At 57.5% G+C, this 22383-nt stretch overlaps 1 protein-coding gene across 5 annotated transcripts in view; it reads left to right on the forward strand.

Moving 5' to 3' along the window:
* Positions 1-22383, forward strand: part of LOC111154684 (acyl-CoA thioesterase 7) — a 95035-nt gene that overhangs the window by 60155 nt on the left and 12497 nt on the right. For all 5 annotated transcript variants that reach the window (XM_022514512.1, XM_022514506.1, XM_022514507.1 and 2 more), the window contains exons 7-8: positions 9139-9255; positions 19258-19442. In XM_022514512.1, the coding sequence (XP_022370220.1) occupies positions 9139-9255; positions 19258-19442 (302 nt within the window). The remainder of the gene's footprint in view (positions 1-9138; positions 9256-19257; positions 19443-22383) is intronic.

The following is a 22383-nucleotide window of genomic DNA, read 5'->3' on the forward strand; positions in this document are numbered from 1 at the left end:
AATGTGTGTGTTTTGCTTGAGAACCCCAGTCAGCTATACGGCACCAGAATGTCCTCCTCTGTGGGTGTCCTGGGATCTTTCATCTTTGGTACCAGATTAATAAGCTTTTGCTGCCCATTTAGCTGCATCGTTAGGGCCACTGATGTCCCCTAACAGTGTGTTTCCCATTTAGGATCACGAGCATGGGATTCCTAAATATTACCCTTCACCCTGACTCCAGTCTTTCCTCTGAGGAAACTGACGCCCCCCCCGGAGTGGTTCTCGGCCTTCAGAGACGCGACCCAGCCCTGTGTGACCCCCGGGACTCAGTCCGCCCTTCCCAGAGTGGGTATCGGGGAGGGGGCTGAGCGTACAGGGCCCGCTGATCCCTAATCTCCTTGGCGGTTAGGACAGGAAGCCGCCTGCCCTACTTTCCCTGCTGCCTTGTTCGCAAGAGGGAAGCATCGATTCTCAAACAGCAGTGAAATACGGCCAGGCAGCCCCTTTCCCTGGCCCCGGGGCGTGTGGGAGCCACGGTCCTGCCGTGCCTGAGGCCTCTGCCCAAGTTCCTGCTTTTGATATTCTAATGTTAGAAACCCATCGTCTTTATTACTCTGTGTATGAATTGCCACAAATAATCCTTACTAATTACCTTACCTAATACTCCCCTGACCCCTCCCAGCTCAGTCGCTTTTCACAGAACTGCCCACAGGTGCTTCTGGAACCTGGCAGGGAGACGCCTGACTGTCTGGGGAAGCTGTCACTCATCCGGCTCCCAGAATAAGCCGTTGCCATTGCGGAGGGGTGGGCTAGTTAAAATAGGATGAACTTACTATTGTTTCCTTAACATAGGAGCCTGGCACCCACACTCCGTCAGCTAGGATTAAATATAGAAACGGGGGCATCTCAAATCGCCACCCACGGGGCGGGCAGCGGCGGCGCTGGGCTCAGAGCTGCTAACTGCCGCTCTGGGTTTGTAGGCAAGCGTGACCCAGGCAGCCAGTCGGGCCTGAGAATAAATTTAAGCCTCTATTTTTAAGCCAGCCAACATGTTGTCGATACTTAAAAAACCTATGAGCAGTTAAATGTTAGATTCAAAAATATCTCTGGTGCCCACTGTTTATCTGCGAGCTCGTGGCCGAGCAGGTCTCGTTTTCTTCCTTCCCATAATTCCTGAAATGGATGCAGCATCTAAGGACAGCAAATCTACAATTTTGTTGTCATTTTTAAAATGGCGAGTCCCGGGTAATGAGGACAGCACACGACAGACTGTAATTTGCCAAAGTGATGTCCCCATCACGGGCAGCCCCCATTGTGCCGGCACGGGGAGAAACTGACACGCTTTTTCGGCGGGACCCCGGGCGCAGGCACGTTTTGGAAGGCTTGGGTACTCGATGTTTCACATGCAAGTGTAGAAAAGGGAGCAGGAGGTGGGGAGTTCAGTGTCGAGGAGGGCAGGGGGCTTTCCGCAGGGCGGGGGGTGTTTGCGTTTGACAGAGTTTATCTCTCTCTGTGGACAGGCCATAGCGCACTGCGTCTGCCGCTTTGCGGTAATTGTCCTTACAAATATGGCAGGACGGGATGAGATTTTTCATGGTCTTACTTCCACCTGGGTCACGTGACCTCGTGGTTGTCTCCCAGCCGCAGATGACAGGAGCATCTCAGAACCAGCCCCATGCAGCAATGCGTCCCTCGTGGGTCCTCTCCGTACCATGAAGATGGAGAAGACAGCTTGAATTAACATATTATTATAATCTCAACTTTAGATCCACTCTCTTCCCTCTAAGCAGGCACCAGACGTCCCTTGACACGCAGGACCCCAGGGGACCAGTGCCTCCAGCTCCGAAAGCCCCAGGACACCTCCTTTTTCTTTCTTTTTTTCGGGAGGAGGGGCAGAGGGAGAAGGAGAGGGAGAATTCCAAGCAGGCTCCACGCCCAGCACAGAGCCCGACACACAGCTCTATCTCACAACCCTGAGATCATGACCTGAGCCGAATTTAAGAGTCATACTCTTCATGAGTCACCTGGGGGCCCTCAAAGAGACTTCCCCGATTCAAGGCCAAACACTTGAGTTCTGGACAGAGATTTTCCATGTAGTGAACCCTGAAGACTGCCTTGCTGTCACTTCCTGTCGAACCGGCCGTGGCCTCCGTGGGAGGTTCAGATTAATGGACGTAGTGAGAGCCTTCCTGCAGCTTGGACCCTGTGTCCCTAGGCTGTCCCCGGTGGAGCAGACCCTGACCTCTTCCCAGGCCTCCGTGTGTGGCCGTGTGAGATTGCCGCCCAGCCACATTGCGCACTGCCCACATTCATCACTGTTTCTGGTACCTAGGATAAATCCCCAAGTTGGGGCACAGTCTCGTAATAGACACCCATGGTGCGACCAGCCTATCCCATCTCTGGGCAGTAGAAGTCTGTGGGTTCAGTCCATGAGTGGCCTTTGCCATAAAATGCTGATTTTTTTTTTTCTTTGTAAGGTTTGTAGCTAATCACGGTTCTCTCCCCTGTCCCAACTCAGATTTGTATGCTGGCTGTTAGGGTCTGGAGGAGGCTATCTTTTTTTAATTTTTAAAATTTAAATTAAATTAACATAATGTATTATCAGTTTCAGAGGTAGAGTTCAGTGATTCATATACTGCTTATAACACCCAGTGCTCATTACATCATATGCCCTCCTTAATGCCTCTCCCCCAGTTACCCCATCCCCCACGCCTCTCCCTTCCAGCAGCCCTCAGTTGGTTTCCTAGAGTTAAAGAGTCTCTTATGATTTTTCTCCCGCTCTGATTGCATCTTGTTTTATTTTCCGCTCCCCTCCCCTATGATCCTCTGTCTTGTTTCTCAAATACCACATATGAGTGAAATTACATGACAGTTCTTTCTCTGATTGACTTGTCTTGCTTAGCATAATACCCTCTAGTTCTATCCATGTCACTACAAACGGCAAGATTTCATTTTTGATGGCTGTGTGATATTCCTTTGTAGATATCCCACATCTTTATCCATTTATCTGTTGATGGACATCTGGCCTCTTTCCATAGTTTGGCTGTTGTGGACGTTGCTGCTATAAACACTGGGGTGCACATGCCCCTTCAGATCACTACGTTTGTATCTTTGGGGTAGATGCCAGTAGTGCAAGTGCAGGGTCATAGGGTAGCTCTATTTTCAACTTTCTGAGGCACCTGCATGCTGTTTTCCAGAGTGGCTGCACCAGCTTGCGTTCCCACCAACAGTCCCCTCTCTCTACATCCTCACCGACACCTGTCGTTTCCTGGCTTGCTGATTTTAGCCATTCTGACTGGTGTGAGGTGGTGTCTCACTGTGGTTTTGATGTTCATTTCCCTGATGCCGATGATGTGGAGCACTTTCTCATGTGTCTGTTGGCCATCTGGATGTCTTCTTTGCAGAAGTGTCTGTTCATGTCTTCTGCCCATTTCTTGATTGGATTATTTGTTCTTTGGGTGTTGAGTTCGATAAGTTCTTAATAGATTTTAGATATTAGTCCTTTATCTGATAAGACATTTGCAAACATCTTTTCCCATTCTGCCGTTGTCTTTTGGTTTTGCGGGCTGTTTCCTTTGCTGTGCAGAGGTTTTTATCCTGATGAAGTCCTAAGAGTTCATTTTTGCTTTTGTTTCCCTCACCTCTGGGGACGTGTTTAGCAAGAATTTGCTGTGGCCGAGGTCACAGAAGTTGCTGCCTGTGTTCTTTTAGGATTTTGATGGATTCCTGTCTCACATTGAGGTCTTTCATCCATTTTGAGTCTATTTTTGTGTGTGGTGTAAGGAAATGGTTCAGTTTCGTTCTTCTGCATGTGGCTGTCCAATTTCCCCAACACCATTTGTTGAAGAGACTTGTTTCCATTGGACGTTCCTGCTCTGTTGAAGATTAGCTGACGTAGAGTGAGGGTCCGTTTCTGGGCTCTCTATTCTGTTCCATTGATCTGTGTGTCTGTTTTTGTGAGGAGACTGTCTTCTCATTTGTTGCTCTCTAACAGGCATAGAAAAAGGTAATTGTACTGTGAGCACCAGTTTTGTTCCGTGACAAGTCACCCAGTTCACCTGGCTCTTGATCAGACACGAGTGTCTTCCCCAGCTCCAGCTGTAGCTGATCACGAACCAGATTGTTACCCAAGCATGGGGCTGACCACCCGCTCGTGGGGCTGCTTCCTTGGGTTGAATGTGCTCTGTAGTGGGTGACCTTTCATTAGTTTCCTCGTTTAGTTGCTCATTCATTCAGCACAACTGTTTCCTGAGCGCGCTCTGCCAGGTTCTGACTTGGGTGGGGCACAGACAATACAGTGTGTCACCGCCTGGTGCTGGCTTCTGTGCCACGGGTACCACAGATGGTCTGGGTTGCAGCACTGGAGGGTGTCTTTCCCTGGGGTCTGCCCTGGGCTCAGAGCTGATCGGGGTCAGCACACGCTGGGGTCATGTGATATTTTTTAGCAATTTTAAACAATGAAGTCGCTTGTGGAATCTCTTTTTTTTAAAAGATTTTATTTATTTATTTGACAGACAGAGATCACAAGTAGGCAGAGAGGCAGGCAGAGGCGGTGGGGGTGGGAAGCAGGCTCCCTGCTGGGCAGAGAGCCCGATGTGGGGCTCGATCCCAGGACCCTGGGATCACGACCTGAGCCGAAGGCAGAAGCTTTAACCCACTGAGCCACCCAGGCGCCCCCAGTTGTGAAATCTGCCTGCATTTTGGATAAATGGGGAAGAAGCCCTTCTTGTATTTATTCTTCCACTCTTGATGGCTTCTGCTTTTCAGGACCCACAAACGAGGGGTTCATTGTAGGTACTTCCTGCGTCCCGAGCACTACTTGCAATTCAGACTCTACCTTCTCCACCTCCTTACCTTCCTCCCCGCCCCCCAGACCCCGAAGCGGATGGCAGAGCCTGACGGCTCACACTGGCAGCTCTGGTCTCCTGCCCTTCCACGCCCACACACGCTAATTTTGCTGCCACCCCCACCTGTCGCCGTGGTCTTGCACTCTCTCCTTTGTATCCCGTCTTGGGCAGGAATTCCACCTCTCGTTTCCGTGCTGCAGGTCCTGGATCGAGAGGCAGGCGATGCGGCATGGCTGCGTTGGTTCCCGCTCTATAGGCTGGTCCCCCTCTACCCCGAGTGACTGTTGTGCCTTTGGACGCATGTCTCTGTGCCATTTCCTGCTTTGGAAAGTGGAGACCATAACGTGCCTCCCTCCCAGGGCTGCTGTCCAGTCACTCCGTCCTTCCCTCATTCCTGCATTCACTGTTCATAGAGAGGCTCCCGCGGAGCAGACACTCCGGGATACATCTGTGAGCAAAACATGGTCCTTGTGGGGTGCTTGGGTGGCTCAGTGGGTTAAAGCCTCTGCCTTCGGCTCAGGTCATGATCCCAGGGTCCTGGGATCGAGCCCCGCATCAGGCTCTCTGCTCAGCAGGGAGCCTGCTTCCTCTCCCTCTGTCTGCCTCTCTGCCTACTTGTGATCTCTGTCTGCCAAATAAATAAATAAAATCTTTAAAAAAAAAAAAAATGGTCCTTGCTCTCCAGGGCAGACCTGGCACAATGCTAGTCCCATGTGCTGCAGCCGCGGCGGCCACTGGCCCTGCTGGAAACCAAACTCTCGTTCCCAACCAGCTCCCCACTCCCCGTGACACTGCTGCTTCTCTACCACGCGTCCACTTGGTTCCCATATCCTGGGCCGGACTTCTCGGTCTCCTCCATTTTCTCTCAAAAAACCCTCCTCGTCTCTGTCTCATCAGAAGGACCCTGATGGTAGCTCCATCTAAGAAAAGGACAGCTACACCTAATACTGTTACAAACGTCTAAAATTTTCCAGTTAAAATGCCCTGAACACTCCCCTGAACGTTGGAAGAGGAAGGATTTTCACCGAGTCTTGCAGGTGGACACCCTCTATAATTACTCCCGGAATCCTGTCTCTTCGCCATTCTTGGTTTCAACCGTTCCTAGATTCTGGACCAGCGTTTCCTTAACGTACGTTATTGCTGGCGTGGGGGTGTCTCATGGCAAACGCAGCCTCTTCTGACCCTCCTGGGACTGAACGAGCTTTTGTTGGCTGCCCGAGGAGGTTTGCTTATCGTACTCAGAGTAAGTCTGGGAAAAGGCCTTCTGAATTCAGGTCAAGCGAGCAGGGCCCGCCTGGCCAGCTGCTGGAGCAGCTCAGTTCTCTGTGAGGCAGACCGACCCAGGAGAACTCAATCTGTGGGCTCTCGCTCCCTTTGCAAAACTGAACGGGCATGCACACACGTGCCCACGTGTGTGCACATACACCCCACACGTGCGCACATGCGTGTGCACACACCCCACACACGTACACACACCCACACATGCACACGCACGCACGCACGCCCCTCACCGTCCGCACACTCACGCACACGTGAACCCACACGGTGTCAGGAGGTGGTCTGTGGGAGGTGCCGCTATGGGGCGGCATGGGGCTTGCCCATCCCCAAGGGCCGTCTCTGCCTGCCCAGGGTCCCCAGCCAGGCAGTGACCTTGGACTCCAAGTCTGCACCGCCATGAGGGCGGCGCCACATTCACACTGCAGTGCGCCCTGTCCAGAGCCTTGGGGTCCCTCCAGCAAGGCAGTCCACACTGACAGGCTCAGTGAGCAACCCCGGCGCTGTTTGGTGTTTTTCCCTCCTTGGAGTGCAGGGCTGGGGATGTGGCCCACCAGGCCTGCACTTTGCCCTGCCTTGGCCGAGACTCTCTGCTGCTGGTAAAGACCCAGAGGGCCTCGTGGTAGGCTCAGGGAGGCTAGGCTGCCTGTGTCCGTTTCCAGTAACAGCGTCACCCCGCATAGTCTCCTAATGGAGCGCAGTGTGACCCCTTGTGTCAGCTCTGAGCCAAGCTGCTTGAGGCCAGAGGCCTCCCCCCGCCCTGGCCTCAGTCACCTGAAGATGAAACCTGGCACCTGCGATTCTTTCCTCTCAAAAGCGCTGTTTCCCCAGCATGCCGTCGGCACAGTCTTTAGACTCAGACCCGTATGGGTCAGAGCCTGCGATAGTTTGAAAACCGGGGATACCGATCCCTTCCGTCTTGGCTGAAGCGAATCCCTGTGCCAGTCTCTCCTAAGACGGCGGCAGCAGCTGCGTCTCCGTCCCCGTCCGGTCATCTGCCATTTCCACCACACAGCAGCATCTTCCGTGAAAAAAGTCACGGTAATAAAAGCATCATTTTAAAATCAAGAACAGGAATGTGTTTTTTAAAACCTTCTGTTCTGGAATGCTCAGATATGCACAGAATGGAGGGAAGAGTGTACTGGACCCCAGGTGTCCCTCTGTGTCCCAGGTGTCTTGTAAGCGGCATCTCTGCTCCCCCAGTCCAGCCGGAGGGGAGCTCTGCTGTTCTCGGTTTATTGGATTTTGTTTTTCCCACACAGTAAGAGGGTTTTAATTAGTCACCAATGTTTAAACATTGGTAGATGCCTTATAAACGTGTAGGTTCCAGTCTTGTCTGGAATCATCGCAAGGCTGGTAGCAGGAGGTCGGTGTTCCTCGGGTGGGAGGCCACGGGCAGGGCCAGGCAGCAGCCCTGCTTACCGCCCCCAATCGCCCCCCTGGCCCTGCAGACATTTGGCTCTGCAAGCCTCATCTAAACATGCTTCCTCGTGGGCTCTCACGAGTGGGATGACGTCTGTTTTCCCGCCTTGTTCTGGATGTTTAGACAGCATTCTGGATCCTGGGGTGAATGAACGTTAGTTTCTGAGATGATTGACTGACTGATTGATTGAACACAAGAAAAGCATTGGGTGGGCAGAGTGAGAAGGAGGGTGAGAATCTCTAGCAGACCCCCCGGCGGAGCTCAGAGGCAGATGCCAGTCTCGGCCCTGAGATCATGACCCGAGCAGAAATCAAGAGTCAGACGCTTAAGTTACTGAGCGCCCATGTGCCCTCTAAGACTTTTGATAGCCATTAGGTTGGTTCATCTCACTCTGCTCCTTTTATAGGTCAAACATGGTTGAATATTGGCAATTTCGTGTAGTTCAGCCTAATAAGAAACATGGTTTAATGTTTGAATACGAAGTAAGTAGCAAGTGTTTTCCTGGGGCGGCAGTGTTTTGGGGGGGGACCAGCAGGTGTGCAGTTGTGAGCCCGTCAAAATAGGGGGACAGTTGAGCAAAAGCCAACGCCTGCAGCCTGATGTTTTAAGATCACCTTGGCCTGCCGTGAGCCGGCTTTTCTGGTGTGTTTGTTTTATGTAACGGCTTTACCAAGACGATTCGCGCGCTGTCACAAGTGCTTGATTTCCGGTGTATTCCGGTTCACGGCCATCACCACAGTCAATGTTAGAACAGTTTCGTCCCCCCAAAGAGAAGCTCCACACCCACCAGTTCTCACTCCCCATCTCCCCCCGATCCCCCAGCCCTGGCAACCGTTAATCTGTTTTCTACGGTTCTGCCTGTTCTAGACCTTTCTTATAAAGGGAATCCTACAACGTCTGGTCTTTAGGACCTGGCTTCTTTCCTGAGCAGCGTGTTTTCGGGGCTGTTCTGTGTTGCAGCGTGGGTCAGGGCTTTGCTCATTTTCGTTGCTGGATCATATCCCACTGTACGGAGGGGCCGCACTTCCCCGTCTGCTCATCAGTTGACGCGCGTGTGGCTCATGTCCCCTGTTTGGCCATCGTGAGTGATGCGGTCATGAAATCCGTGTACAAGTTTTTGTGTGACCATGAGTTTTTAGTTGTCGTGGGTGCACATGTAGGAGAGGAACCGCCGGGGCGTAGGTAACTCTCTGTTCAGGCTTTTGAAAAACTCCCGCCTCTTTCCAAAGCGGCCGCACCGTTTCCATCCCCTCCGGCCGTGTGTGCGGGCTCTGATCTCCGCGCTCTCGCTGACGCTTGCGACCTGACTTCGGATGCGGCCATGCGGCAGGGTTTGTAGCTCACTTCCTGAGGGAGTAGGTACCTGGAGGGGGTAGGAAAAGGACCATCGTTTCGTGAGTGGCCTAGTCCGTCAGCTGCGGTCCGTTGTCCGCAGACTCTGCTAAGGAAGCCAGGTTCCCGCACAGGTTCCCGCAGGAGCGTCAGCCATGTCCGGTCACCCCCCAACGCCCCCGGCTGCTGGGGACTGGGAGGGCTTTGTCTTTTACGACTGGGCTCCAGGGTGGGAGGTGGCCTCCCCGTGTCTGACCTGCCGTGTGCCCCTTCTCCGTGCAGGCGTCACCATGAAGCTCATGGACGAGGTGGCAGGAATCGTGGCTGCGCGTCATTGCAAGACCAACATAGTCACTGCCTCCGTGGACGCCATCAACTTTCACGACAAGATCAGAAAAGGTAACGGGCTCTGCGGACAGAGAGAAGCCGGGTGGTCGTTGGTGCTCCGGCTCCCTCGGGCAGCTTGCTGGTGGTCCGCGCCCTGCGCGCCCGCAGCCCGTGTCTGCCCATCTCCCCAGAGGACCGGGAAGCCGGCCTAGCGCTTTGTCCTTGTTGACGCCTCCGTGAGGCTAGGATTGGTGGGCTGGGTTTTTCAGACTTGTAACACGCACAGTTCAGATGTGTCTGGGGCCTTTATGCTGCTGGGGAACGCCACCAGACCCTCTTAAAATGCTCCACGAACGGAGCCCTCTAAAGAGCTTACGAGCATGGCTCCGGTGACCGGTGCCCCAGACCTTCCACGTTTCCTCTGGGGGAGGAACAGAGAAGCCATGATATAAGCATCGGTGGGATCCGAGCAGAGAAGCCCACGGGCCAGCAGCCAGGCAGCCCTGGGGTTTGGGACTCCCCCTGTCCCGGAGACTTGGCAGCCTTCCGGGAGAGAGGGCCAGCTCCTCACGCCCACCCCATGGGACTGCTGAGGGTGTGAAGTGAGTGAACGTCCCCTCCCGACGCAGGGTGATTTCCACGTGTGTTGTGTCTTCTGCGGTAAGGCTTGGTGCCCTGGACAAGGAGCGCTTGCTTTGGGCTCGGGTGACGTCACTGCGGCGGAAGCCTGGCATTGTTCGCAAGCAGCTTCGCTGGGAAAGCCGTCGGGTCAGACCAGTCCCTGGCTGGGGTGGTGGTGGTGACACTGGTCTGTCCTGAGCCCCCCAAGGCCTTCCCGACCCTTGAAGCCGGCGGGGCCAGCAATGCCAGCACGTTCTCTCTTGAACACACTAGTGGGGTAGCCCTCCAGCACGGGGCCGGAAGGGTCCTGGCGTTGGAAGGGTAGAGGCCTGCCTGCCTGCCCGGGGCCATCGAGAGCAAGTCTGGCATGCCCTAGTAGGGTCTGGGCGATCTTAGGGTGCGGAAAAGGTGTTTGGCTCCACTCTGTCTGCTTCGCACAATCCCTTCGTACCTGGTGGATGTTTGCCACACAGACCTCAATGCCATTTTAGAACTGGTCCACGGAAGGTGGGTCTTGTTGTCCTGGATTGTCCTCCATGGGCCTGTGGTATCGAGTGCCATGGTGGCACGAACATTCGGGAAAGGCAGAATCCCGTGCCAGGATTCCCTGCCTCTGTTTTTCTAGAACCACTCCCCGGACAAGTCCCTGCGATCACAACTTCATTGTCAAACACAACTTCAAATCCATAGTGGAAAAGGCATTCACATTCCAGGACCTTGCTCTGTTCCGTATCTCCCAAGTGCCCTTTGAGAAGCGCCAACTAGGAAAAGAGACAGACTTTCCTGGAGAGCCAGTGTCCGCGTCGGCCGGCTCAGCAGATGTGCTGTGTGGCTCAGGGAAGCTCTCAGAGAATGACCAGAGTCTTCACCCCAATCCTTTGTACGACCAGAATTAACTTCCAAGGGGGAGCTGAGGAAGGAGAATGGTTGGTTCCTGGTCCGTGTGAATTACTGATTTGCAGGCAAGACCATGAACTCTCCTGGAGGACAGGGCCCTTTCTAGGACCCATTTAGCAACATGAAAGTCACTGGGGCAACGTGTGTGCAGCTGTCCTTGACAGATACTGTCGGTTTCTAAAACGTTCCTCTTACTCCAAAATACAGAGAAAGGATCTTCATTTTCAGAAGGCGTAGTTCTGGCAGAACGTCCTACTCTGGAGGGTTTCCTCCAACAGGCAGATTGAGGGGTGGGCGATGAGACCTGCCCGCTGCACCCACACAGTCCCTGCCCAGGCCCCTCGCCGGCATCCCAGCCCCGGCCTGGAGTCTGTGTTGCCCCGGACCCCTCACCAGCAGCCCCTGGTGAGCAGAGAGAGGGTTTCTGCTTTCTCGGATCACTTCTTGCTTTGTACATAAAGGAATGTGGACCACACTAACAGCTATGGAGTCTGGTCTATTTCTGTCCCAGTGTCCCCCAGGCGCTGTTAGACACTATCACACGTTATTTGTTGTTTTCCAGAGAAGTATCCCTGTGTGAAGCTGGGGACTCCTCTGGGCCATGGCTCTGCTGGGGAGCCGGCACCGGTGTCCCAGGTTGGGTCTCGGGTCTGGCAGTGCACTGGCCACACCTGCTGCAGAAACAGGATGGGCCCATCGTGTCCCCAGTTCTGGGGGCCCCAGGGCTCTGCAGGCGTGGCTCCTTTCCTCCCCCTTCCCCATGCTTTGCTCCTTTCTGGGGACATGCAGTGTGAGGCTGGGGTGACCCTGCCCACTGGGGCCTCTGGACAGCCGGCGATCCGAGTGTGCCCAAAACTGTGCCCACCCACATACCAGCTTGTTCTGCTTCGGTTTTCTGGCGCAAACCTGTCGAGATCCCGTGAAACCCCATCCTGGGGGCTCTCATGCAGCCTCCACACTCCTGCCATCCCTGATCCAGCAGGAAGGGGCCTGGAGGCCAGGTGGGACCCCTGCACACTGTGCCGCAGTGGGGCAGTGGCAAAGTGGAGAGCCCTGGAGAGGGTGTTTGTGTCCTGGGGCTGCACCACAGGGGACCACAGACTGGGAGCTTCAAACAGCAGACCTTTGCACTGCCACGGTCTGGAGGCCCCAGGTCCCAAATCCAGGTGTGGGCAGAACCGCTTGGAGGTGCTAGGGGAGCCCCCCTTCCTGCCTCTTCCAGCCTCTGGGGGCGGATTTCCTGGCTCGTGGTCCCATCACTCCATCCTCCCTCCACCTTCATGTGGCCTCTCCCTTCTCTCTGTTCTTTTGCCTCTTGTAAGGACATTGGTCACAGGATTTAGGGCCCACCCAGATAATCCGGGAGGATTTCATCTAGAGAGCCTTAAATCAGCGGCATGTGCAAAGATCCTTATTCCCAGTAAGGTCACATCCAGAGGCTCTGACTGGACTCACATGGGGGTGTGGGGCACTGCTCCGCCCACCACACGTGCTGTCTCTCCTTACAGCTTGCTTCTGGCCGACACTAGCTCACTTTCTCTTTTGCAGAAGGGTGAGGTGGATAAAATCTCTTCTCTGCCCCCAGTCGCCCCTTTCCCCACACAGGTGTGAGTCCTTCCCCCGTGAGGGCCAACGGTAAGGTCAGCACCCAGCTCGGAGAAGGGGTTACTCTGAGGGGCTCAGGAGGGAGGACCCCCGGTTTTGAGAAGGACAGTCATGTAGTCAGGGTTGGGGGACAGCCCCAGGCCCTGACTCCCAGGAGCAGCCCCGCTGGAGCAGAGCTGAGAAGCCCCTTGCTTCTCTGGCTTCTCTGATGAGGGAGCAGTGATGTTCCTCCACAGGGCAGGAGACAGGCCCAGCCCCGGGACACGGATAAACAGCACAGCACATGGAGCTGCCCTCCTTTTCGTTGGGCATCGAACTAACTCGTCCCAAAGTTGACTGTAGAATGGGACCAGCATAAGGACTGTTTCTGAAGTAATGATATTTTCACGGGAAAGGCACACACAGGCGGCTGAGCAAGTGAGCACCCCAGGGCTGCGGTCACAGGGCGGCAGTGGCCCACAGCCAGTGTCCGGCCTCCTCAGTCACACCACCCTGGACGGTGCCACCGTAAGAGGCCACTGCCCCTCTTGGGAGGGTCCCCCCACCCTCTGACAGCTGATCTCACAGGGTGGGGAAAAGTCCAGAAAGGCAGGTGCGTGGCCAGCACACGTACCACATCCCTGTGAGTTCGCCGTGGCTGCTCTAATGACTTCCCACAAAACCAGGGGCTTCACGGACCCCAGACGCCCTGTCTCATGGCTCTGGAGGCCAGGCGTCTCAGAGAGGCAAACGGGGCGGCATTCCTGACAGGGGCCTGACTGGGCAGGGTACAGCAGGGGTGGCCAGCCCTGCGAGGTGGGCTGGGCTGTCCCGGGACCCCCAGTGTCACTCAGGACAAGCTGGTGAAGCCTGAAGACTGAACTTACTTTCATAGGCCGTTTGCCCCGTTGCTGACCATTTTCCTTCAGGATGAGGAATGAAAACGCCCAGGCAGCGGCTGAAGACAATAATGGTGGCATGTGGTTGCTGTCGCTGTCATGGTTCGGGAAGCCCAGGCGGGAACACTTAAAGCTGGACCTGTGTGTGGAGAAGCCATTCTCCCCAGACTGGGTGGGAAGTGAGGAATCTTTTAGAAAATGCTCCCGGCTGTGTTATGTAAGACACACCAGGCTACTTCATTAGCTCTGTGCTTTTCTGAGGAGCACTCGCTGCTGCTGCTCTCTCTGCAGCTCCAACACTGAGCTGTCCCTAACGTCTGGAACCCTTGGCAGCGCGGCCACTGTGGGAAGAGCAGTGCCGAGCCATCCGGCCCACTCCAGGGACACACGGCGCACCTGCCCTGAGCCGCAGGAAGCCTGCTCATCCCCACTTCTCCGGACTGGAACCTCCCTGGGCCGCACAGCCGGCTCCTCACCACCGGGCTCAATTGACACGGGCATCCACTGCCATGGCCCGGGCCTTGCCATTCGGGTGACGAGCTCGTAGCCTGGACGTCAAATGCAGCGCCATTCACCCTTGACCCTTACGCACCTGCCGGAGCGGCGGCTGGCCCACCTGGTTGGGTTCGAAACTCTCCTGGCTTTCTCGAGCCTCGTGCAAAGCACGGCTAAGAGTTCTCACAGATATGGGAGTTCAGCCCCAAGGAAGGCCCCGCTCCATCCGTGTCTCTGGCACTGGCCTTGGCCCAGGGCCCTTTTCCCACTGAGGTTACTTAGTCCTACCTCCGGCTGTGCCCTCCATCTCGTCAGCTTTGCCTGGGGGCCCCCACCAGGCTGTTCCCCACACCAGTTGCCGGCCACAATTAAAGGTAAGCAGAATGGCAGATGCTGCCCCTCCGTGGCACCTCCTGCATTTCCAGTACTCAGTGGCCACACGTGGCTGGTGGCTGCTGTATTACACGGCACAGAGAGAGGACCTTCCCACCATCGCAGGAAGTCTGCCGGGCGGCGCTGGTCTCTGGACGGTCTGGACTCCATCCCCAGCGCCTGGTGCTCTGGGAGGGGTTTCCATAGACCCTAGAGGTCCTGTGGACACTCAGCACAAAGCCTAGTGCCCCAGCGCCCCCTTCAGTGGGGTCCCAGCACCACCCAGCTCACTGCAGCGCTGGGCACAGAGCCGTCCCACGAGGCCGCAGGGCACCCCGCTCCAAGCTCGGGGCTCCAGATGGCGTTCACTAGACAGGCCTACTTCTTGGCTTCTTGCTGGTACCCACGGGGCTCTGCTTTTTTTCTGGAATTCACAAGAGGAATTTGACAGAAGCTCCAGCTCCAAATTCAGTTAGGCGCCCAGCGGTTGGAGCCCCCAGACAGGATACTGACAGAGCTTACAAGATACCAGACTCTACAGTAGCCTCCTTTCATCTCAGTTGGATACTTTGTGGCAAGAGAACTGCAAGTTTTAATTTCCAGGCCTGATAGAACAGTGAACCACCGACCACCCTTCCCACTGGAAACCCGGCAGGCCGGGACCCTGGCCCAGTTGCCTTTGGGGTTTGTTTGTTGGTTCTTGGAGCTGCATCAAATTTCTAGATTCCTCATACTGTCATAGAGTCCCTGCTTGAAACACGGGACTGTCCCATGAAGCGATAGAAACATATGACGAACCCACATAAAGGTTTGGAAAGTAGCGTTCTCCCGACTCTGCGGTCACTTACGAGGTAGTGTTGGCCGCAGCCCCCACAGGACCGCGTCAAAGGCACCCGCCGCTGCAGCAGCCCTCGTGGGTGTGTGGATTTTCTAGGGCTGCCGTGACAGTTTACCGGAAACTTCACGGTGGAAACGACACGGATTTGCTGTCTCAGTTCTGGAGGTTGGAAGTCTGACCCGGGTCTCACTGGACTGAAGTCGGAGGCCGTTCTGGAGACCGTAGGGAAGAATCCCTGCTCGCCTGTCCCGCCTTCTAGAGGCCGCCTGCCCTCTCGGCTCGCGCGCCCTCCTCCGTCTCCAGAGTCGCGGGATGGTGTCTCTCTGACCCTCGCGACGACGCTGGGCCCGCTTGGATAGTCCAGGCTGGTCGCCCCCTTAGAACCACATCGTAAAGCGCCTTTGCCACGCAAGGCCACAAAACCCCTAGGGGCAGGGGATTAGGACACGGACAGCCCTGGTAGCTGTTGCTCCCCCTGCCGTCGTGGTGTGTTAATTCCGCTCGACACAGGCAGCTAGCGCTCCAGACCAGTTCTGAGCGCTGCCTTCTCCCGGCCCTGTGTCTTCTCCTAACGCTCTGTAGACAGGACCCTCGCAGAGAGCACAGGAGAGCAAGAAGTAGCTTAACCCTGGCGGGCTTCAGGGAGACGTGGCGAGGAGACGCCGCTCAGTCTGCCTGAAGCCCCTCAGCTGCTCGAACCCAGCACCTCTAGGCCCCGGGGGATTCACAGCGAGGCCGCGGGGTGGTGAGCGCTGGGGGTCGGGTCCAGAGGGTACTTAGGTCCTGGAGTCCTGAGTCCCGGCCTCTCAGACCTCGCTCACATGCTGGGCAAGCTGAGCTGCAGCCCTGGCCTCCCCGAGCGGGGACCATGACCGCTGTGGTCACGTCTCGGCGTCCAATCTGGCACAGGTGCTGATCTCCTGGGACCCAGGGAGAGAGGGCAAGGTTTTTAATGCTTTGCTACCCGGTGTTCCTCACAAGCTGAAAACATAAAGTCTCCCTCGTGCATGCTGTAGCCCTTCTGAGTCATGTAGACGGCACTAGAAGCAGACTCCTGGCCAGCGTATACACGCTCGCTACAGAAGAAGGAAAATATGATCTGCTTTAAACGTTACTTATTACCGTGTTGGTGCAATTCTGCACCCAGAGACCCCCAAAAGCATTGTGTGGGCTCAGTCTGCCCTTAGCTTAAGGGGGCTTTTCCTGGAGGGCTATTAAACAGAAAGGCACTCAGACCTTACCAGAAATTTCTGTCCTGGACTTCACGTCCACGTAACAAAATTAATGTGGGCGAGTGACCTCCATGTGGCCAAATTTGGAGGCTCACCGTTCCTCACAACATCCCTGAGCTACTTCCTGTGCCTATTTGCAGGTGAGGAAGCCAAAGCCCAGTGTGGGTCCTGGCTGGCCACCTGCCCAGTGCGCCCCGGAACCTGCGGAACCCGAGGTCCTCCTCAGAGCCCTGTAGCCCGGGCTGCGGGCCATCTCGGGGCCGCTCCAAGAGCCTGCCTTTCATGGAGACACTCGGTGGGGAATGGCTGTCTGTTCCCACTTTAGCACCTCAGAGAACTGGTGCCCCCTCCTGAACTCCCCCACCACCCCTGGCCGGAAGGGTGGCCTGACACCCGGAGCCTGTCCTGGCGGGCTTGTGGCTCCTAGCGCCGATGACAGGGGCCATTTTCCCCCCTTAAACTGGTCATGCCTGGTCCTCTGAGTGGATTTGGACATGTGACCTAGTGGGAAAGTCCCCAGGCAGTGTCTCAGCACTTTGGACCGCTCTGCCTCCTCTGTCCCCCACAAAGGGGACTGTGCCCCGCAGTTCCTGTTCCCCCGCCTGCAGTTCCTCAGGGAAATGGAAGTGAACGGTCCTGGCTGCGGTCCTTCCCTGTCTCACGTGACGTCCCAGTGTCCCAGGCGAGGGTTGGGGTAGGCCTGGCACGCCCTTCCTGTGGTTCTGCCCCTATACCTGGGGTGGAATGAGCCAGACTTTGTGGGAAGGAGCCTGACACCCCATCCCCATGAGATATCTGGGCATCCTGCCTCTGGCCTTGTGTCCAAGCCCTATGCTCCCCGGTGAGCCATGTTGACGGCCTTGCCCCATCCCTGCGTGGGGAAGGGGCCTGCTGGCATCTGGTTTAGGCTTTAGTCCCCGGAGAAATCACCGCCCGAGCCTCAAGGAAGTGGCAGGAAGGGGGAGCCAGCCCCAGCCGAGCCTTGGAGCAGGTTCTGTCCACTGGAACCGCGCATGTGTTGGCCGCTGTCCTCACCACCCTCTGGGCGGTGAGCACCTGCCCCTGCTCACCCCCGGGCTTGTGAGATCGGAGCGGTGGTCACAGGCCGTGAGCAGGTGGAGCCCGAAGCCGCTCGTTCTCTCATCAGCCGTCCCGCCGCCCGGCTGGGTGGGATGACTAGGATGGCCGGGCCTGTGCTGCCTTCCGGCGAGGCATCCTCACACGTGGGGTGTGACCTCGCTTCCAAACGTAGGTGTGCCCACGGGGTCATTCCAAATGGAGCCTTCAACTTGGGGACCACAGAGCACTTCAGGGGTGTCCTGACCCGCTGAACCAGAAGCAGCATTGATGTGATCTCGTCCTCTAGGAGAGCCCCCGTGGCCATCACAGGTTCTCCGGGGGTAGAGGAGACACAATGATGGGAAGGACGCAGGGAGATGGGTTTGCGCATCCTCATCCTGCCCCGGGTGCCGAGCCGCTTATAATAACTCCGGCAGAGGCTGGTGAGCCCGTGAGGGGCTGCTCCTGTGGGTCACGGAGGCAGAGTCTCACGGGGCAGCAGGACTCGGGACACACTCATGTGTGCTGGGTGCTTTGTACGTGACTCTGTCCTCATAGAGCTCCCATAATGCCCCCGGCACTGACCGCGTGGCCTTCCCTCCTGGAAGTGGCTGTGCAGGACTTGAAGCACTCCCTGTAAGTATGAAATTGAATGTGGCATGGAACGTTCTGGAACTCTGTAACATGGAATAACCACCCCTGCTTCTGGCCTGCCCACACACTCACCCCTAACAGTCCCCATGCTGTCTTGACTTTCTGTCCTCCTGGGTCTTTAAACGTGTCTTGTGCCTGTGTCCTTGGAGCTGGGACGTCAGGGTTCCCAGGATTGTTAAAAGGTCCCCACAGCCAGCCCTGGTTCCGGGGAGTGGGACTCAGCATCGTGTGCCAGGCTTGGACAGGGATGGCCTTGAACCCAGCCTGGAATGAGGCCATGCTGCGGACGGGGCTGGGGGAGCCATTCTGGCCACTCGTTGTTGGGGGTGCAGCCGGGTGTCAGCCCCTCACCCCGGAAGTCCTGAGGCTCGGTGCTGCCTTGTGGTCCGGAACCAACCCATGGGTGACGATAATGACCGTGCTGAGCGCCTTCCTCCAGTGGGCCCCGTGCTAGCACCTGGCTCATCTTGTGTCTTCCCCGTGGTCACCCTGGGAGGCAAGTCCAGTCTGTATAGGAAAACACTGGGCTCCGTGACATAAAGGCAGCAAGGCAAGGAAGCGCCAAGGCTGGCTGGCAGACGAGAGCCCGTGAGCCCGGGGGTGGGGGGGGCTCTAGGTTGGGAAGCAGCTTCCAGGGTGGGTAGTCCTGACCCAAGGGCCACGGGGAGGACAGGGGGGTTGGGTTGAGGTTGAGAGGGGGAGGGACAGCTGGGACAGTGGTGTGGGAATGTAGGACTCTGAATCGTGGTCAACAAGGGAATCATGCCAGTCTAGGCAGGTGGTGAGCACCTGGGGGCTCGACCAAGGTCAGGGCCTCGGCTGTGTGGCGGGGCAGCTCCCAGGACAGCTCTGGTCCCGTGAGCAAGCCGCTGCAGAGACAGAGAGCCTGACGGCACAGACGCAGTCTCATAGGACACAAGGGTGGGAGGATGTGGGCTGAAGTGCACGCAGTGGCCCCGGGGGACGTGGGACCACGGTCAGCGGGACCCCCAGCCCCGCCTGGTGCCCAAGCGTCAGACCAGCATCAGGAACAGCCAGGGAGCGGGGAAGGCACCGGGCACAAGTAAGGTCACAGGGTGGACCGTGGGGGCTGGTGTGGCCTTAACGTGATTTCAGAGGGACGGAGCCAGCCCGCCCTGCGGCCGCCTGAAAGCGGGCTGGGGGCCGCCTCTCCCAGGAGGCAGGGCCGGTGACGGCCACCACTCCGAGTGACCACGTGAACGCTGAAAGCAAACACCTGCTCCCGAGGCAGGTGAGCCTTCAGGCGCCGTAACGAGGCGTGGCGAGAGCTCGCCATTTCCACGTCCCGTAGTTGTTAGATGCTGCCTAACCTGGTGTCTCTAACGCTCTCCGGGACGCTGCTGCCTGTGCCCTTCCCCGCCCCTCCCTCGTGCCCCGCTAACCGGCTGCGCGTGCTCCGCAGGCTGTGTCATCACCATCTCTGGCCGCATGACCTTCACGAGCAACAAGTCCATGGAGATCGAGGTCCTGGTGGACGCCGACCCCGTGGTGGACAACTCGCAGAAGCGGTACCGGGCGGCCAGTGCCTTCTTCACCTACGTGTCCCTGAGCCAGGAGGGCAGGTCGCTGCCTGTGCCGCAGCTCGTGGTGAGTGAGCGCCCGCCCTTCTGGGGAACAAGGCCCCGGCCTGGCCGCTCCCTGCCCCGGTGACCTTGGCTGTCCTGCCCCTCAAACGGGAGGGCCTTCCCCTGGGGGCTGTGAGGTCAGACCGGGCCAACAGCACAAGAGGGCCCTCCTCACCGGCTCCTTGCTCTGGGGCTTCTCTCTCAAGGCTGAGTACAGGGCCCAGGGACTCCTGGCGCTGTGTGTAAAAGCTAAAATGGGGCTGAGGACCCTCCCGAGGGCTGGGTTCTCAAGAAGCCTTGGCCTGAGTGTCCTGCCTGATGGGGACTGAGCCAGACCCCAACAGCATGGGGCTGGGCATTGGGGACCCAGTGGCTGCTGCCACCGCAGTGTCCCAGACCTGGAATCCCAGCAACCTGACAAGTGCTGGACGTTGGGAGAGTCGAGGAGAGTCAGGGAGCCAGAGGCAGCCGAGGTTCAGAGTGGGGATGGGGAAGGGGGGGTGGGTGGGGAGGGTGCTTGGCTGGAAGGTACTCGGGGACTGCGGAAGGAACGCACGTATGCGTGTCTGCTCGCTGCTTAAGGTCTCCCTCGAGGCCAGTGATGGTTCTACCGGAAGCCTCGCACATCCCTTACCAGTGCCGGTCGCAGAGGTGTCCCTCCTGGACCACGTCCAGACACTAGCAGCCTGCCTCCTGCTGCTTGCCACTCCCCAGAGCCACCCCGGTTCTGCTGGCTCGCCTGTCACCCGGCGAGGACCCCTCAGGTCAACAAGGCCGAGGCCCCTGTGGAGGGTCGTGCACCCCATCCTGGGAGCCCAGGTTCGGATTCAGCACATGAGCTGGGGCGGCTCGGGCCGCTCCTGATTGCTCCCGAGCCTGTCGCTAGAGGCAGCTCTCCTGGGCCTGCAGTCAGAGCTCCCTGCCCTCCCTGGGGTGAGGGGGAACGGGCAGAGTGGCTGGGGCCGGGGGCGCCTCTCTCAAGCAGCTGGCGCTTTGTGGCCCCTGCTGCTGCCCCCCAGGGAGAGCCTGAGCCTCCAGCAGGAGGAGAGCAGGCACCGAGAACCTGCGACAGACAGGCCGCAGGGAAGACCTCACTTCTTTCCCACGTGCCCCTTCCCCCAGCCCCGCAGCGACCCCGTCAGAGCTGTACCCCCCGCCGCCCCCGAGGTGGGGAGCCCCACACAGCCCTCCGACCTGCCTTGCCTGAGTGTGAGGACCAGGATGGGGTGTGCCTCCCATACGCTGCCCTGCAGCCCCACAGCCTTGGCAGCATGGCTCCGCCCCCACCCTGTCCCCTTGGCCGATGTGTGTCTGTTCCCCCTGACCGCCCCAGGCCTTGACCTTTGCGGCCACCTGTCGCTGGGTCTTGGGCCACTTCTCAGAACCTCGCCTGCTTCTCGTGGTCCTCAAACACAGGCTTTCCCCACTTCTCTCCTGGACCCTTGTCCCATCTTCCATATTGTCACAGTGCCCCATCCCGAATGCTGAATTCTGTCTCACACAGGCAAATACTTGCTCCCTGTTCTCGTTGGCCTTTGGGCTCCAGCAGCGCGGCCCGATCCAAGCACGCTCTGTGCCTTTGCCTCACCAGCCTGGCGTGATGCCCCAGGCCTCGGTGGAGCCTGTGCTCCCTTGGCATAGGACCGCAGTGTCCAGATGGTCAATCCATGACCCCCAAAACACCAGGCCCTGATGGCTGCCTGCTGTGCCCTTCCCTCCTCCTTGGTTGGGTCCAGGCCTCATGCCATGAGCTTTGTTCTGCATTCACTGTTCAGGCCCCGATCAGCTTTGCCAGCTCTGCCTCTCCCCGTGGGGTCCCAGCACGCATCTCAAACGTGATTTGTCCTGAGTTGAACTTGTTGTCTTTCCCCAGAAAATCCCACTGGTCCTCATGGGTTCCCTCTCTCAGTGAGCCTGGGAACGTGCCTGGCTCCTCTCTCCCCTCTCGTGCTCAGCCCGCACACCCACTGTCCCTATGCCCCATGGCTGCCTGGGTCACTGCTCAGCCCCAACTGGTATGGCCCCAGGCCAGCTGCCCTCTACCTGACACCACACTGGAGCCCAGGGAGCTTGTTAAAACTGAATCAGGTTTTCTCCCTCTCCTGCCTGATCTGCTCAGTAGCCTCTGTGCCCTCAGCACAGGGTCCAGTGACACTGGCTTCTCTGGCCTCAGGTCCCAGACTCGTTCCTGCCTCAGGACCTTTGCACACACTGTCTGTCTGCCTGGACGCCTTCCCTCAGACTGTTGTGGAGCCAGGTCCTTTCACTGTTTCTCAGCTAGCTCGTCCTTAGATGATCTTCCCTCCACACTGGAGATAAATAAAGCCTGACTCCTACCACTGCCCAGCGACTCCGTCCCCATATCATCTCCCGGCAGCCAGCACCATCTCCGATCCTCTGGTACATCCGGCCCATCATGTGATTCCAGGATACCCGGCACAGAGTGGGGCTCAGAAAAATGCCCGTGGGTGGCTGATGGGCTTGCTGGCCTCTCCAGCCACATGCCTCCCCCACACTGCCCAGTGTCCTGCTGCTGGACAGTCGGCAACTGCATGTCCCTGAGCACCCCAGGGGCTCTGATCCTAACACAACCCCCACTGTCACACGCACACACGCTGTCGTCTGCTGCCTGCGGTCTGGTCAGGGCGCTGGTGCACGACTGTGGTCCCAGGCTCACTCTTCTTGGGTGTGCCTCTGTTTCCTCATCTGTACCACGGGGACAGCCCTAGTGTAGTGCCTGCTGCGAAGGGTGGTGAGGGCTCTGTGGGCTACTTTACGTGTCTGGGAGCGCCACACTCGTCCGCTGCTGTTTGCTGTGCTTTGGGGAGCCCTCCCGCTGGAGCTGACGCCCTCCTGGAGGGAGCCAGTAAGCAAGTGGGGCAAGGGACCGTGTGAGACGCTGGGGAGAGTCCTGAGGGAAGAAGCAGGAGGTGGGGATCGGCACCCCTGGGAGAGTTGTTGCT

Source organism: Enhydra lutris, unplaced genomic scaffold (genome assembly GCF_002288905.1).
Source record: "Enhydra lutris kenyoni isolate GAN:26980312 unplaced genomic scaffold, ASM228890v2 scaffoldscaffold38, whole genome shotgun sequence".
Classification (NCBI taxonomy): Eukaryota; Metazoa; Chordata; class Mammalia; order Carnivora; family Mustelidae; genus Enhydra; species Enhydra lutris.